Source organism: Chlorocebus sabaeus, chromosome 12, assembly GCF_047675955.1.
Source record: "Chlorocebus sabaeus isolate Y175 chromosome 12, mChlSab1.0.hap1, whole genome shotgun sequence".
Taxonomy (NCBI): Eukaryota; Metazoa; Chordata; class Mammalia; order Primates; family Cercopithecidae; genus Chlorocebus; species Chlorocebus sabaeus.
In genome coordinates this window covers 3,702,421-3,716,920 of record NC_132915.1, presented here as the reverse complement: position 1 = coordinate 3,716,920, position 14,500 = coordinate 3,702,421, and the positions used below count along the sequence as shown (strand labels likewise).

General features: G+C 38.5%; 1 protein-coding gene across 5 annotated transcripts in view; it reads right to left on the bottom strand.

Annotated features, from left to right (window-relative positions):
* The window catches only part of ZNF484 (zinc finger protein 484), a 143,323-nt gene that overhangs the window by 15,851 nt on the left and 112,972 nt on the right, over positions 1-14,500 (bottom strand). For all 5 annotated transcript variants that reach the window (XM_037998646.2, XM_037998647.2, XM_007969842.3 and 2 more), the window contains 2 exons: positions 2,133-2,259; positions 1,751-1,843 (listed from right to left, as the gene is read on the bottom strand). In XM_037998646.2, the coding sequence (XP_037854574.2) occupies positions 1,751-1,843; positions 2,133-2,259 (220 nt within the window). The remainder of the gene's footprint in view (positions 1-1,750; positions 1,844-2,132; positions 2,260-14,500) is intronic.

Here is a 14,500-nt window from a genome sequence, read left to right as displayed (position 1 = left end):
CTGGGCAATAGAGCAAGACTCTGTATAAAAAAAAAAAAAAAAAAGAAAATGTCAGCAGTTGAACATCAAAAATGAAGGATACAGAATGAGATGTTCAAAGTATTTTATTAGGAAATACAAATTAAATAATAATTAGAAATTAAAACCCATCAGATTAGCCAAATTATTAAAAATTTGGATAACACTAGGTATGGATAGGGATGTGGGAAACCTAATACCCTTGTACAAAGTTCCAGGGACTACAGAGTGACACAGCCAATCTGGAAAATAATGTGCTTATACCTCATCATATTAAATATTAGTATGCCCAACAATAAAGGAATCCCACTCCTCTTCCTTAAGAAAGTCTCATTTCTGGCCGGATGCGGTGGCTCACGCCTGTAATCCCAGTACTTTGGGAGGCCAAGGTGGGCGGGTCACGAGGTCAGTAGATCGAGACCATCCTGGTGAACACGGTGAAACCCCACCTCTACTAAAAATACAAAAAATTAGCCAGGCGTGGTGGCGGGCGCCTGTAGTCCCAGCTACTCGGGAGGCTGAGGCAGGAGAATGGTATGAACCCGGGAGGCGGAGCTTGCAGTGAGCCGAGATTGTACCACTGCACTCCAGCCTGGGGGTCAGAGTAAGACTCTATCTCAGAAAAAAAAAAAAAAAGGAAAAAAAAAAGAAATTCTCATTTCCAATAAGAATAATTCATGAAGAAACGTACTGCGGTACTGTTTGTAGTAGCTGAAAAACTGGACAAGTAAAATGTGGTATATATGTGCACTACAGAATGGTATGTAGAAATTAGAAAAATGCATTGCAACATGGACCAATTTGAGAAAAAAAAACTGAGTAGGATATATAATACAGTACCATTTCTACAAATTAACAATGCCAACAACTCAGATTTTACAAATATTCCACAAATTTAAGGATAAATGGCAAAACATGTCAAATATATTAGAACAGTTGCCTCTTGGAAGGATAAAAATGAGTATGGAGACTGAGGATTAAAAAGAATAAATAAAATAAGAGGAGAGCCTTAAACACACTGATGATGATATTGACTAAAAACTAAGGCTATAATTATTAACTCAATCTTCTGTACAGGATATACCTGTACATGAGATTAAAAAAACTTTTTGTAAGATATGAAAATAAATAAATTAGAAAGATCAAGTCAGTGTTGTGTTGCACTAGCCAAGTAGGAATAAAATGTCAATGGTACCCTCAAAATCAACAGTTAGAGAAGAGGCATGGAGGGACTTCAGATAAGCCCATCTCTAGATGACAATTCTGAGGCACTTAGGGGAAAGAGACAAAATGAGAAGAAACAGCAGGAACTGAAGTTGTAATGCACAGTAATTTTTTTAAGAAGGTAGATCTATAAGTATTTGAATGCATAAGGAAATGATCTAAGACCCTGATGGAGGTAGAAAGAATAAAACTTTTCTAGGGAAAGAGAGAAAAGAGCAAGAAAGCAGGACCCTAGAAAGTAGGGTGTGACATGATCCAAATAACCAGTAATTGTAGCACATTCCCTCCTAAAAAGCCAAGCAAAGAAGAAGGCATTGATATGAGAAGGGATCTTAAGTGGAGTTAGCATTTAGATATCCAAGGGTCCTTGTCTAATAACTGCTCTATCCAAGCAGTTCTAAAAGTCATATTAATGACACAGCAAAGTTATGCAAAGTTGTGCACAGCCTCTCCCAGTACAAATACAGCTGAGTCATACTGTCTGCCATGCTCTTGGTTCCCTTCTCACCTGGATGGCTCTGACCGGAGATCTCACCATCCAACATACATGGCTCTTCTTGTTCCAAGCTGAAGATGACTTCTGGTTTGGGAACTTGACATCCTGTTAACAGGAGATGATAGAGGACTTTGTTTCAGAGGCCATACAATGAAGCATTCCATTTGTTTTCCAAAAAAGTTCACTGGGAACAGAGGAATATTCACATGACCCAAAAGAGATTATTAAGAACATGGGACAAAATAAGGACAAAACCATTACACACTTTAGGTGTCCCGCAGTCTTTAGAAGTCCCACATACCTCAGAAAACACAGACTTCAGCAATTGTACTGAGAAAAAAAAATATACTCAATTAGGTGCTGTTTACTGTGTACCCAGCAGAGCTGTGCTTACCCACTGAGATCAAGTTGAAATAGTTTTCCAGCATCACTTCTCTGTACAGGCTTTTCTGAGCAAGGTCTAATTGTTGCCACTCATCCCTACTGAAGTCTACAGTTACGTCCTTGAATGACACTGATTCCTGTGGGGGAAAAAAAAAAACAAAACAAAAACCCTTTCAATGTGAAGGATCAAGATTACAGAATGGAAACAAGACAGGACCTTATTTTTTATTTTTTTATTTTTAGAGCAGGTCTAGAATATCTTTTATTCTACATTTAGCTTAGTTTTACTATTTTTTAAAAATTATACTTTAAGTACTAGGGTACATATGCACAACATGCAGGTTTGTTACACATGTATACATGTGCCATGTTGGTGTGCTGCACCCATTAACTCATCATTTACATTAGGTATATCTCCTAATGCTATCCCTCCCCACTCCCCCCACCCCACAACAGGCCCCGGTCTGTGATGTTCCCCTTCCTGTGTCCAAGTGATCTCATTGTTCAATTCCCACCTATGAGTGAGAACATGCAGTGTTTGGTTTTTTGTCCCTGTGACAGTTTGCTGAAAATGATGGTTTCGAGCTTCATCTATGTCCCTACAAAGGACATGAACTCATCCTTTTTTATGGCTGAAAAGTATTCCATAGTGTATGTGATATACAATATACTATAAAGAACTTCTACAACTCAACGACAATGAACAACATAATTTTAAAAATGGGTAAAAAGCTTAAATAGACATTTCTACAAGGAAGATATACACATAGCCAACAAGCATATGAAAAGATGCTCGACATCATTAATCAGTAGGGAAATGCAAATTAAAACTACAAATACTACCTCACACCCATCAGGATGATAAAGAAAATGTCTAAAATTGATTATAATGATGGTTGTACAACTGAGTGAATATACTAAAAATCAATACATGGTACACTTTAAATGGTAAACTGTGTGGTGTATGAAGGGGAGGGCTCTTTTTTGGCACTGCCATTTCCAGATGGGATGCAGTAGCTTGGCAGTCCAGTGCTTCTTTCAAGAATGAACTGTAAATGCCAGATGCAATACTTGAAATCATCTGTTTCAAAGCACTGGAAAGCTGCTGAGGTAACAAGAAATATAGGGGCTGAGACTGGAGAGGAGAGAATACTGAAGATTGAAGCTGACTTATTCAGTCACTTGGACAGTGGGAGCATTTACCAATTCTGGGTGTGGACAAAAGCTGGATTCTCGTTTTGTCCTGTCTACTGGAGAATGCAGTAGAAGGCCGCAGCTGGTTAACACAGAAACTAACATAACTCAAACACATGGCCATTTTCCCCTCAGGATATTTACTGAATTCTAGGGTATATAGGGCAGAAGACTAAAACTGTAAGCAAACAGCCTTTGAAGAGCAAAGCAAAAGTCTAGTATCTGTTAAGAAAATAGTTGGGCATCTATCAGGAGGAGGGTCTTTAGAGGACAAAAGGACTCTCAGCTGAAAATTCTCAGTAGCCAAGGTTATCCAGAGGTAAACTGAGTCTTAGCAGAGCTTCAACCCAGCCTTGATTCAACACTGTCCCTAACTGGATGTACATGTTCTCCCTTCCCTCCTTTTGCTGACATAAGGAAAGATGAATCCTCTGTGGAGAAAGATAACACCATCCAGATCCTGTTCAACTTTTCTTCTTTTTTTTCTTCTTAGACAGGGTCTTGCTCTGTCATCCAGGCTGAAGTGCAGTGGCACAAACACGGCTCGCTGCAGCCTCGACCTGGGCTCAAGCAATCCTCCTGTCTCAGCCCTGCAAGTATCTGGGACTACAAGCTTATGCTACCATGCCCAGCTACTTTCTCTATCTTTTGTAGAGATGGGTTTTGCCATGTTGCCCAGGCTGGTCTGGAACTCTTGAGCTCAAGTGATCCGCCTGCTTCAGTCTCCCAGGTATGAGCCCTGCCTACAACTTTTTATACACGGTGTTTAAAACAAACAAACAAACAAACAAACAAAAAGATAGGACCACATATCCAAAAGCAGAGAAGAAAAAAATTCAATAGAAACAGTCACACAGAGAACGGGAATTAGATGAAAAGATGACTATCTTTAGAGAATTGGTTTTTATAATAAAGAATCAAATGGAAATTCAAAAATTGAAAAATCTAATATCTAAAATTAAGAAGTTCTTATACAGGTTTAACAGCAAAATACAGAATTTCTGAAATGGAAGAGAAGTAAATAGAAAATATCCAAACTGAAGCAGAGATGTTTTTTAAAAGAAAAAACCACAGGAGCATTAGGAATATCTGTGACATAGTAAAAAGGTATAACCTATCAGAGTCTGAGAAGTTAAAGAGGAGAGTGCAGGGAAGAAGTAATATTTGAAGAAAGTAATGGCTATGAATAACATCAACCCTTAGAATTCAAGAAGCTCTTCAAGTACCTCTTTACAAAACTGCAAATATTGACTATGCAAAACAATAACAGTACTATTCTGGGAGGTTTAAAATATCTGCAGAATTTAAATTCATGGAAATAATAATGCAAAAGTGGGAGGCAGCAAATAGAATTAAAATGTTTTAGTATCCTAGCATTATTAAGGAGATAAAATAGTAAGTTCAAGATGGATGTTTTAATATCTAGGGTAACAAATAAATAGTAAAAGAATTATAACAAGTAAACAAAGGAAAAAATTAAAGAGTACAAAATTATGTAATATAAAAAGTCAAGAAAGCAATGAAAAAATAGGTAGTTCAAATCAAAAAGGCCGGGCGTGGTGGCTCACGCCTGTAATCTCAGCACTTTGGGAGGCTGAGGTGGGTGGATCACGGGGTCAGTAGATAAAGACTATCCTGGCTAACATGGTGAAACCCCGTCTCTACTAAAAATACAAAAAAATTAGCCGGGTGTGGTGGTGGGCGCCTGTAGTCCCAGCTACTTGGGAGGCTGAGGCAGGAGAATGGTGTGAACCCAGGAGGCGGAGCTCGCAGTGAGCCAAGATTGCACCACTGCACTCCAGCCTGGGCAACAGAGTGAGACTCCATCTCAAATAAATAAATAAATAAATAAATAAATAAATAAATAAATACTAAAAAATAAAAACTAATAGTAAGGTAGTATATATAAATTCAAGTACATTAGTAATTACATTAAGTGTAAATGCCTTAAACATTCGAGTTAAAAGCAAGGATTGAAACTTCTGGTTCTAAAAAACAAAACAAAACAAAAAAAGAGTGCATTCCACCCCATTCCTCCTGCTAATTACCTAAAATCTAGAAAAATACATAAAGCATCTATCAGAAGACTAACTGGTGGAGAAAAGAAAGTAGAACCTAAGGACTTAAAAAACAACACAGTAGTGAGTTTCCTAGGATTGCTTAGAGGGAGAGAGGGAGCTCCTACATACTGCAAAAGAGCACTAGAAGAGCTTGCAGCCTGGAAGAACCAGTGAGCACAGACAAGAAAAGCCTCCCCAAAGCATACATTTTCCAGTCAAATAATTTGAAATAGGGCAGCACTACACGATGGGCCCTTTTGACTACACATACCTGCAAAGTTCAGAAGTACCCAAGAACACCCTCACTTCTGACACCTACTGCAAGCAGGGGGATTTCTCAGGATCACCCGTACTTCTGACACCAGTTCCAAGTCAGGGGTCCCAAGACCACCCTCAGTTTCCATAATTTGCTGGAAGAACTCACAGAAATTAGAAAAGCCATTATACTCATGGCTATGGTGTTATACAGTGGCTTTACAATGAAAGGATACAGATCAAAATCAGCCAAGGGAAGAAGTGCTTAACACAGGGTCAAGGAGAGTTCCAGGTGTGAGCTTCCAGTGGTTTTCTCCCAGTGGAGTCATATGGACAGCACTTACTTCTCCCAGCAATGATGTGTGATGATAATATGCATGGAGTATTGCCAACTGGGGAAGTTCACTTGAGTCTTGATGTCCAGAGTTTTTACTGAGACGTGATCATGTGGACATGAATGACTCCCATTGTGGCTGATCTTAATCTCCAGCCCCTTTGGAGCTGATATTGCATGGCCAAGGTACCCCACTATAAACCACATGTTGGCATAGAATATTCAGTGTGGCCCAAAGCTCCCACTGTAATCGCATTGTCATTATATACCATCTTGCATGGCTCAAGCAAGACCTGCAAGACATTCCAAAGATTTAGAGGTTACCTCCCAGGAGCTGAGTGCAAAAGCCAAACCTCTCTTTAGGCAAAGTTAATTCTTTACTGCACAACAGTATACTCGAGGTGAAAACTACAAAAGATGCATCCTTTGCCTTCTTCACCAAACAATGTGACTCCAAGATGGTGGGGTGGAGCTCTCTCAACCATCCCAACTGCATTAGCTCAAAGAGAGGTAGCACCCCTCTTGCCTCTCCAGCAGGCATTATATAGACTGTATTGGCTAACCCTACCCCAAATTAAGTGAATGACAGCAAAGAAGTACCTACCTTCTCCTTCCAATAGAGAGTGGAGGATGGACTATGGAGAAAGTTATAAAAAGGGGTTCTTTAAAGATGTGTATGATGCCCTGGGCACACCTATGAGCAGCCCATGTATAAAATCAATCAGAATCAACACAGAAAAAGCTTTCAGGGCTGAACTAGGGTATGGGATACTGTCCAGGTTTCAAATTGCCTTCTGGGTTGCACAAAAATGAGGGAGACCAAAGTAGAACTGCAAAGACTTTCAAAACTTAAGTTGAATTTGAACTACAGCCCATAAAAATAGACCAAGACACGTACTCTAAACCTAAATGTGTTGACAACTGCGAAAATAGAGGATTTAAAGAGAAAACAGAATCTCATAACATGATATTTAGAATGTCCTAAATAAAGCCAAAATTATTCATCATCTTAAGAACCAAGAAAATGTCAAATCAAATGAGAAAAGAGCATCAACAGATAGCAACACTCAGATGAATCAGATGTTGGAATTATTTGACAAGGATTTAAAGTAGCTAACTAAAAGTGTTGCAACAAGCAGCTGTAAATAGTCTTGAAACAAGTGGAAATATACAAATTCTCAGCAAAGAAATAAAAGGTATGAAGGAGAACAAAATGAAAATTTTAGAACCAAAAAATACAATAAATGAAATTAAAAACCTCACTGGATGATCTCAACAGCAGAATGGAGATCCAAAGAAAAGAATCAGTTACCTCAGTTACCTGTAAGATAGATAAATAGAAATTATCCATATCTGAACAATAGAAAAAATAATTGATGAAATGATGGTTTCATCAATTCCCTTGGGCTGTATTCAGCCTAAGGGACCCAGTGGGATAATAACAGAACAGCCAACAATCATTTCATCAGTCCTAGAAGGAATGAAAAAGTAGGATGGGAGACCGGAAAAAGATTTGAAGAAATAATAGCTGAAAACCTCCCAAATTTGGTAAAAGGCATAAATGTATAGATTCAAGTAGCTGACCAAATCTCCAAAAGGAAAACCTCAAATAAATCCATGTCTAGATACACTGTAAGATTTATAAAATCCAAATTCAAGAATAGAACCTGAAAACAGTCAGAGAGAAACGACACATTACCTGTAGGGAAAGGGCAATTTGAACAAGAGTGAATTTCTCATTAAAAACCACAGATGTTAAAAGGAAGTGGCACCATATTTTTCAAGTGCTGAAGGGAAAGAGCTGTCAAAATTGAATTCAATATCCAGTGAAAATAAAATAGGCTCTGTTTAAATTCTCTTAAACTTAATTCTGAGGAATTACCTGCCATTGGTAGTTAAGAAAGAAGTCTGAAAAAAATAAAAAAGGAATTAACTGCCATAAATTTATTAAGCATAATTACTTAGGTAATTCTTAGGAATTACCTGCCATATATTTACTTGCCATATATTTACCTGCCATATATTTACTAAGCAAGATGTTCAGAACTTTATGTTTATATTATAGATGTATATAATATATACATCTTTATGTATATATTAGATTATAAAGGGTATAAGAGATGTGCAAAGTATAGCATGACCCCAAATAGAAGAAAATTCTACATGGAGTGTAAGACTAAGTTCTGTAGAGTTGATGAAACTTAAGCTTAGTCTTGGGAGATGACATGTTTAATGCAAGCAGAGTAGGGTAAAGTGATTTTTAGAAGGGAGCAGCATGAGCAAAGGTATAAAGACAGGAAAATACATGATAAATTCAGGGAACTACAAATTAGTCTGCATAATGAGAGGTCTGTATGCAGTGAAGGAAAGGTGTTTATGAGAAAAGATGATTAATGTGTTTAAAACTGCCAAGAAGATGCTGGTGAGGTTGTGGAGAAATAGGAACGCTTTTACACTGTTGGTGGGAATGTAAATTAGTTCAACCATTGTGTAAGACAGTGTGGTGATTCCTCAAAGATTTAGAAGTGGAATTTGACCCAGCAATCTCATTACTGGTGATATACCCAAAGGAATATAAATCATTCTATTATAAAGATAAATGCATACATATGTTCATTGTGGCACTATTCACAATAGCAAAGACATGGAATCAACCCAAATGCCCATCAATGATAGACTGGATAAAGAAAATGTGGCATATATACATCATGGAATACTATGCAGCCGTAAAAAGGAATGAGATCATGTCCTTTGCAGGGATATGCAGGGAGCTGGAAGCCATTATCCTCAGCAAACTAATGTAGGAACAGAAAACCAAACACTTGATGTTCTCACTTATAAGTGGGAGCTGAACACACGGACACAGGGTGGGGAACAACACTCACTGGGGCCTGTCAGGGAAGGGTGGGGGGTGGGAGAGCATTAGGGAAAAGAGCTAATGCATGCTGGGCTTCATACCTAGGTGATGGGTTGATAGGTGCAGCAAACCGCCATGACACACGTTTACCTGTGCAACAAACCTCCACATGTACTCCCCGGGGCCTATCATGGGGAGGGGGAATGGGGGAGGAATTGCATTGGGAGTTATACCTGATGTAAATGATGAGTTGATGGGTGCTGATGAGTTGATGGGTGCAGCACACCAACATGGCACAAGTATATATATGTAACAAACCTGCACGTTATGCACATGTACCCCAGAACTTAAAGTATAATTAAAAAAAAAAAAAAAGAAAGAAAAGGAAAAAGAAAAAGATTGAACTCCACAACAATAGAAAAAAGGATGCTTGATTTTGTTGAAAGGACTATAAACTTTAAAATAAGAGATTTACAGCTTACAAAAAAAAAAAAAAAAAAAGACTATCAAGAAATGGCATGGAGAATACATTTGAATGAGCAAGAGTGGAAGTCCAGGCAATATTTCGTGTGAAAGAATAAAACACCTAAGTTGGGGGGAAAATATTATTTAACAGGAATATAGAAAAAGAAATTGGTGTAGACAGTAATTAGAATTGATAGATGCAGTAAGAAAAAGGAGGGACTAAAGTGAAATTCTCAATTATTCGTTTTGTATACTCTGAGATTATGGTGTCATATACTGAAGTAGAGATTGATGAATGGGAAAAGGTTGGAGAAAGGGAACCAGATAAAATCACTTACGTTTTGCACATATTGAGATTACAGGGATTAAACATGTAGGCAGGCATGTGTAATCCCTGTAATTAACAGGAAGGAAGTTAGGCAGGAAGTTAGGCAGAGGCCTAGAGTGAAGATAAAGATTTGGAAGTCACCAGTAGATAATTAATAACTAAAATCATCTGAGTAAATAAGACTGCTTGAGAGGACACCTAATAAAGGAGAATGTAAAGAAAAGAATCTGAAACAATTACCAGTATTGAAGAAGAGGTGTCAGCAATAAAAACTGAGAAATCAGACAGAGTCAGGAGAGAGTAACGTCTTAGAATGTATGTGGGGATTAGTTGATGGGGCTGAATGCCAAGATGGATGAAAAAAGCAAAGGACAAATAAATTTTGGCTTTTGTATTTAGGAGATGTGACAGTGATAGCTAGCTGTCTTCCAACATTCACTCATCCTTTCTTCCCTAATAACAGAACATGAATTCTTAGCTGGGTACACTAAGACTCTCTTTTCCCAGCCTACCTTAAATGTAACCAGGAACCTATGCTTTGGCCACAAAGATACAGGTGATGCTTCTGAGAAGGCATTTTTTAAAGGAGAAGGTGTGAGTGCCCCTTTCCTCCCCAACCTCCTCATGCTGCTGGCCTGGAACGCTGACTCCGTTAATGCAACCCCAGGCAATCTCGGGAACCATCGAGTAATGTGAGGTTGAAAATCACAAAATGAGAATGACATAGAGAACAGAAAAAAATGGTGCATGAGTTTGTGAAGACACCAGGCCATGAATGAATACTTTCAGAGTTCTTTTGCTTGAAAGAATAAACTCTGAGGTGTTTAAGCCTGTAATTTTTAGATTTCAGTTATATTAAAATGCATTTTGCCAAATGATTCTAATAAAATAGACAGAAACTGTGTTGCGATTACAGACTCTTAAGTTTTTAAGCAAAAATTTCAGTACCATGTAATAGCAAAAAGACCAGTACTCCAGGAAAATATAATTCATATTTTGAATGACAATCTAAAATACATAAAACAAAAGCTGACAAAATTACATGGAGAAACTGATAAATCTACACACGCAGTGGGAGACTTCCCGACTCCCCCTCCCTACTCTGGGAGATTTTAACCAGATTACATTCATTAATCATTAGATATAGCAACAAAAATTTGGCACGTATAGGAAAATTTCTGCAAGAAAATTGACAAGCCAGTTACAAAGGAGATGAGATCTCATACATAAAACAAATATGCAATAGTCAAAAAATAAGGACTATACAGAATATCTGAACAACACAAATAAGCTTTTTGTGATGTAGATAGAAATCACACATACACAGAGAGAGAGAGAGAGAGAACGAGAGAGACAGAAAGAGTATATTCATCATTATATTAGGGGACCATACATGAATGACAATGTGATAGTACACAAAATGTATAAAGAATATAAATTAAAAAACAGGCTGGGTGCGGTGGCACATGCCTGTAATCCCAGTACTTTGGGAGGCCAAGGCAGGAAGATTGCTTGAGTCGAGTTTGAGACCAGACTGAGCAACACAGTGAGACCTTGTCTCTACAAAAAATCAAAACAACAACAACAACAACAAAAAGCATTACCAACTACAGACAACTTAGTTAAAAAAAAGCCGGGGGGGAATGAATCAAGCAATTCTTAAAAGAAGTGTACATGACAATAAAATTCTGAAAACCTGTTCAATCACATTAGTAACCAGGGAAATGCTAATTAAATCCAAAATGAGATATCTGCAAACTCCCCAAGACAGCTAAAATTGTAAAGATCGAAAACACCAAGTACTGGTAAAGACACAAAGTATTAAACATATCTGCACACTACTAGTAGGAATACAAACTGGCATAACAACTTTGCAAAGCTGTATGACATCATATACTAAAGTTGGAGAGGGGCCAGGTGCAGTGGCTCAGTCCTGTAATCCTAGCACTTTAGGAGGCTGAGGCAGGAGGATTACTTGAGACCAGGAGTTCAAGACCAGCCTGGGCAACATAGCAAGATGCCATTTCTACAAAAAGAAAAAAAAAAATTAGCCAGGCATGGTGGCACGCATCTATAGTCCCAGCTACTTGGGAGGCAGGGGTAGCAGGATCACTTAAGCCCTGAAAGTTGAGGCTGTAGTGAGCTGGGATCACACCACTGCACTCCACTCAGCCTAGGTGACAGAGCAAGACCTTGCCTTTGGATAGAAATAACTTCTGAAAGAAATGTTCACAAGAGCATATTTATAATGCATTTTATATTTCTCAATAGTAAAGGCTTAAATATAAATGAAAATAAAATTATAATGTTACAGAAATACATACAGTATACCATCTTCTATGGAAGGAACATAATACTTTTCCTATTTGTTTTTGTCTATATAATGATACTTTGAATACACACTAAAAAAATTAGTTATCCAGATTGAGGACATGGGCTGATAGGAAAAGAAAGAGGGAGATTTTTCACTATATACTTATTTTCTTACTTTTAAATCATATGCATGTATTACCTATTCAAAATACCCATCTGACAAAGGTCTAATATCCAGATTCTACAGGGAACTTAAGCACATTTACAAGAAAAAAACAATCCCATCAAAAAGTGGGTGAAGGATATGAGCAGACATTTCTCAAAAGAAGACATTTATGTGGCCAACAATTATATGGAAAAAAGCTCAACATCACTGATCATTAGAGAAATGCAAATCAAAACCACAATGAGATACCACCTCATGCCAGTCAGAATGGCAATTATTAAAAAGTCAGGAAACAACAGATGCTGGCGAGGCTGTGGAGAAATAGGAACACTTTTACACTGTTGGTGGGAATGTAAATTAGTTCAACCATTGTGGAAGACAGTGTGGCAATTCCTCAAGGATCTAGAACCAGAAATACCAGTTGACCCAGCAATCCCATTACTGGTTATATACCCAAAGGAATATAAATCATTCTACTAAAAGACACATGCACACGTATGTTTATTGAAGCACTATTTACAATAGTAAAGACATGGAACCAACCCAAATGCCCATCAATGATAGACTGGATAAAGAAAATGTGGTACATATACAACATGGAATACTATGCAGCCATAAAAAGGAATCAGATCACATGCTTTGCAGGGACCTGGATGAAGCTGGAAACCATCATCCTCAGCAAACTAACACAGGAACAGAAATCCAAACACTGAATGTTCTCTTATAAGTGGGAGTTGAATAATGAGAACACACAGACACAGGGCAGGGAACAAGCTACACCAGGGCCTATCGAGGGGTCGGGGGGTAAGGGGAGAGAAAGCATTAGGACAAATAGCTAATACAAGCAGGCTTAAAACCTAGATGATGGGGGCCGGGCGTGGTGGTTCACACCTGTAATCCCAGCACTTTGGGAGGCCAAGATTGGTGGATCACCTGAGGTTGGGAGTTTGAGACCAGTCTGACCAACATGGAGAAACCCCATCTCTACTAAAAATACAAAATTAGTCAGGCACGGTGGCTCACACCTGTAATCCCATCACTTTGGGAGGCCGAGGCGGGTGGATCACGAGGTCAAAGACCATCCTGGCTAACACGGTGAAACCCCGTCTCCACTAAAAAACACAAAAAATTAGCCAGGCCTGGTGGCGGGTGACTGTAGTCCCAGCTACTCGGAAGGCTGAAGCGGGAGAATCACTTGAACCTGGGAGGCGGAGGTTGTGGTGAGCTGAGATCGCGCCATCGCACTCCAGCCTGGGCAACAAGAACGAAACTCCATCTCAAAAAACAAAGCAAAGCAAAACAAAACAAAACAGAACAACAATAACAAAAAAACAAGCCTAAATGATGGGTTGATGGGTGCAGCACACGCGTATACCTATGTAACAAACCTGCAAGTTCTACACATGTATCCTGGAACTTAAAGTAAAATTTAAAAAAAAGAAAACATTGGACCCATTAATATTAGAAAGATCATTCAGAACTGAAGAAAAGAGTCCTTGAAATTAAAAATACAATACTAATGAGAAACTCAGTAACCTGAAACTTTCCGTGATACTACACTGAGCACTTCTTCTTGGGCTGATTTTAATCCACATCCTCTTTTTGCAATGAACTATAAAAGCGTGAGTATAATGGCTTTCCTGAGTTGTGTTAAGTCCTTCTCGTGAATTATTGAAACTGAGGGTGGTCTTGGAGATTCCTGAGCTTGCAGTTTCTGTCATAAGTGAGGGTAGTCTTAGAGACGCCTAAATAATTGTACTTGGGCTTACATCTGGGTGTCAATAGGGCTGTATTCCTTCTGGAGGTTCTAAGGGAATGTCAATTTCCTTGATTTTTCTAGCTTCTAGAGGTCACCTGTATTCTTTGGCCTTAAAACAACATAAATTTGTCACTGTTCTGGAGGTCATATGTCCAAAATAGGTCCTGCTGGGCTGCATTCGTTCTGGAGACTCTACAGGACAATCCATTTCTATGTCTTACCCAGCTTCTTGAGACTCAAGAGATCTAACATTTGAGAAACACAAGGAGAATTCCTAGTATCATGTGGAAGGGACAGCCCATGCCAGTAGCTGAGTATCAGATAGAGAGTAACTATGAGCAGCTCGACAACTCCAAGAGGAGTTTCTTTAAAGAGCCGAAATGAATAGCATGTAATCTAGAGCCAACGGCCTGGGTCTTATTTTCCTGGCTTCGTCATTCAGGAGCTGTGTGATCTTGGGCAAATTACTTCTCTGTGTAACAGTTTTCCTCCTCTGTAAAATGAGAATAATTATTATTGATAGCTGTCTTTGTTTACTGTTGCTATAAAGGACTACCTGAGCTTGGGTAATTTATAAAGAAAAGAGGTTTATTTGGCTCATGGTTCTGCAGGCTGTGCAAGAAGCACGGCATCAGTATCTGCATCTG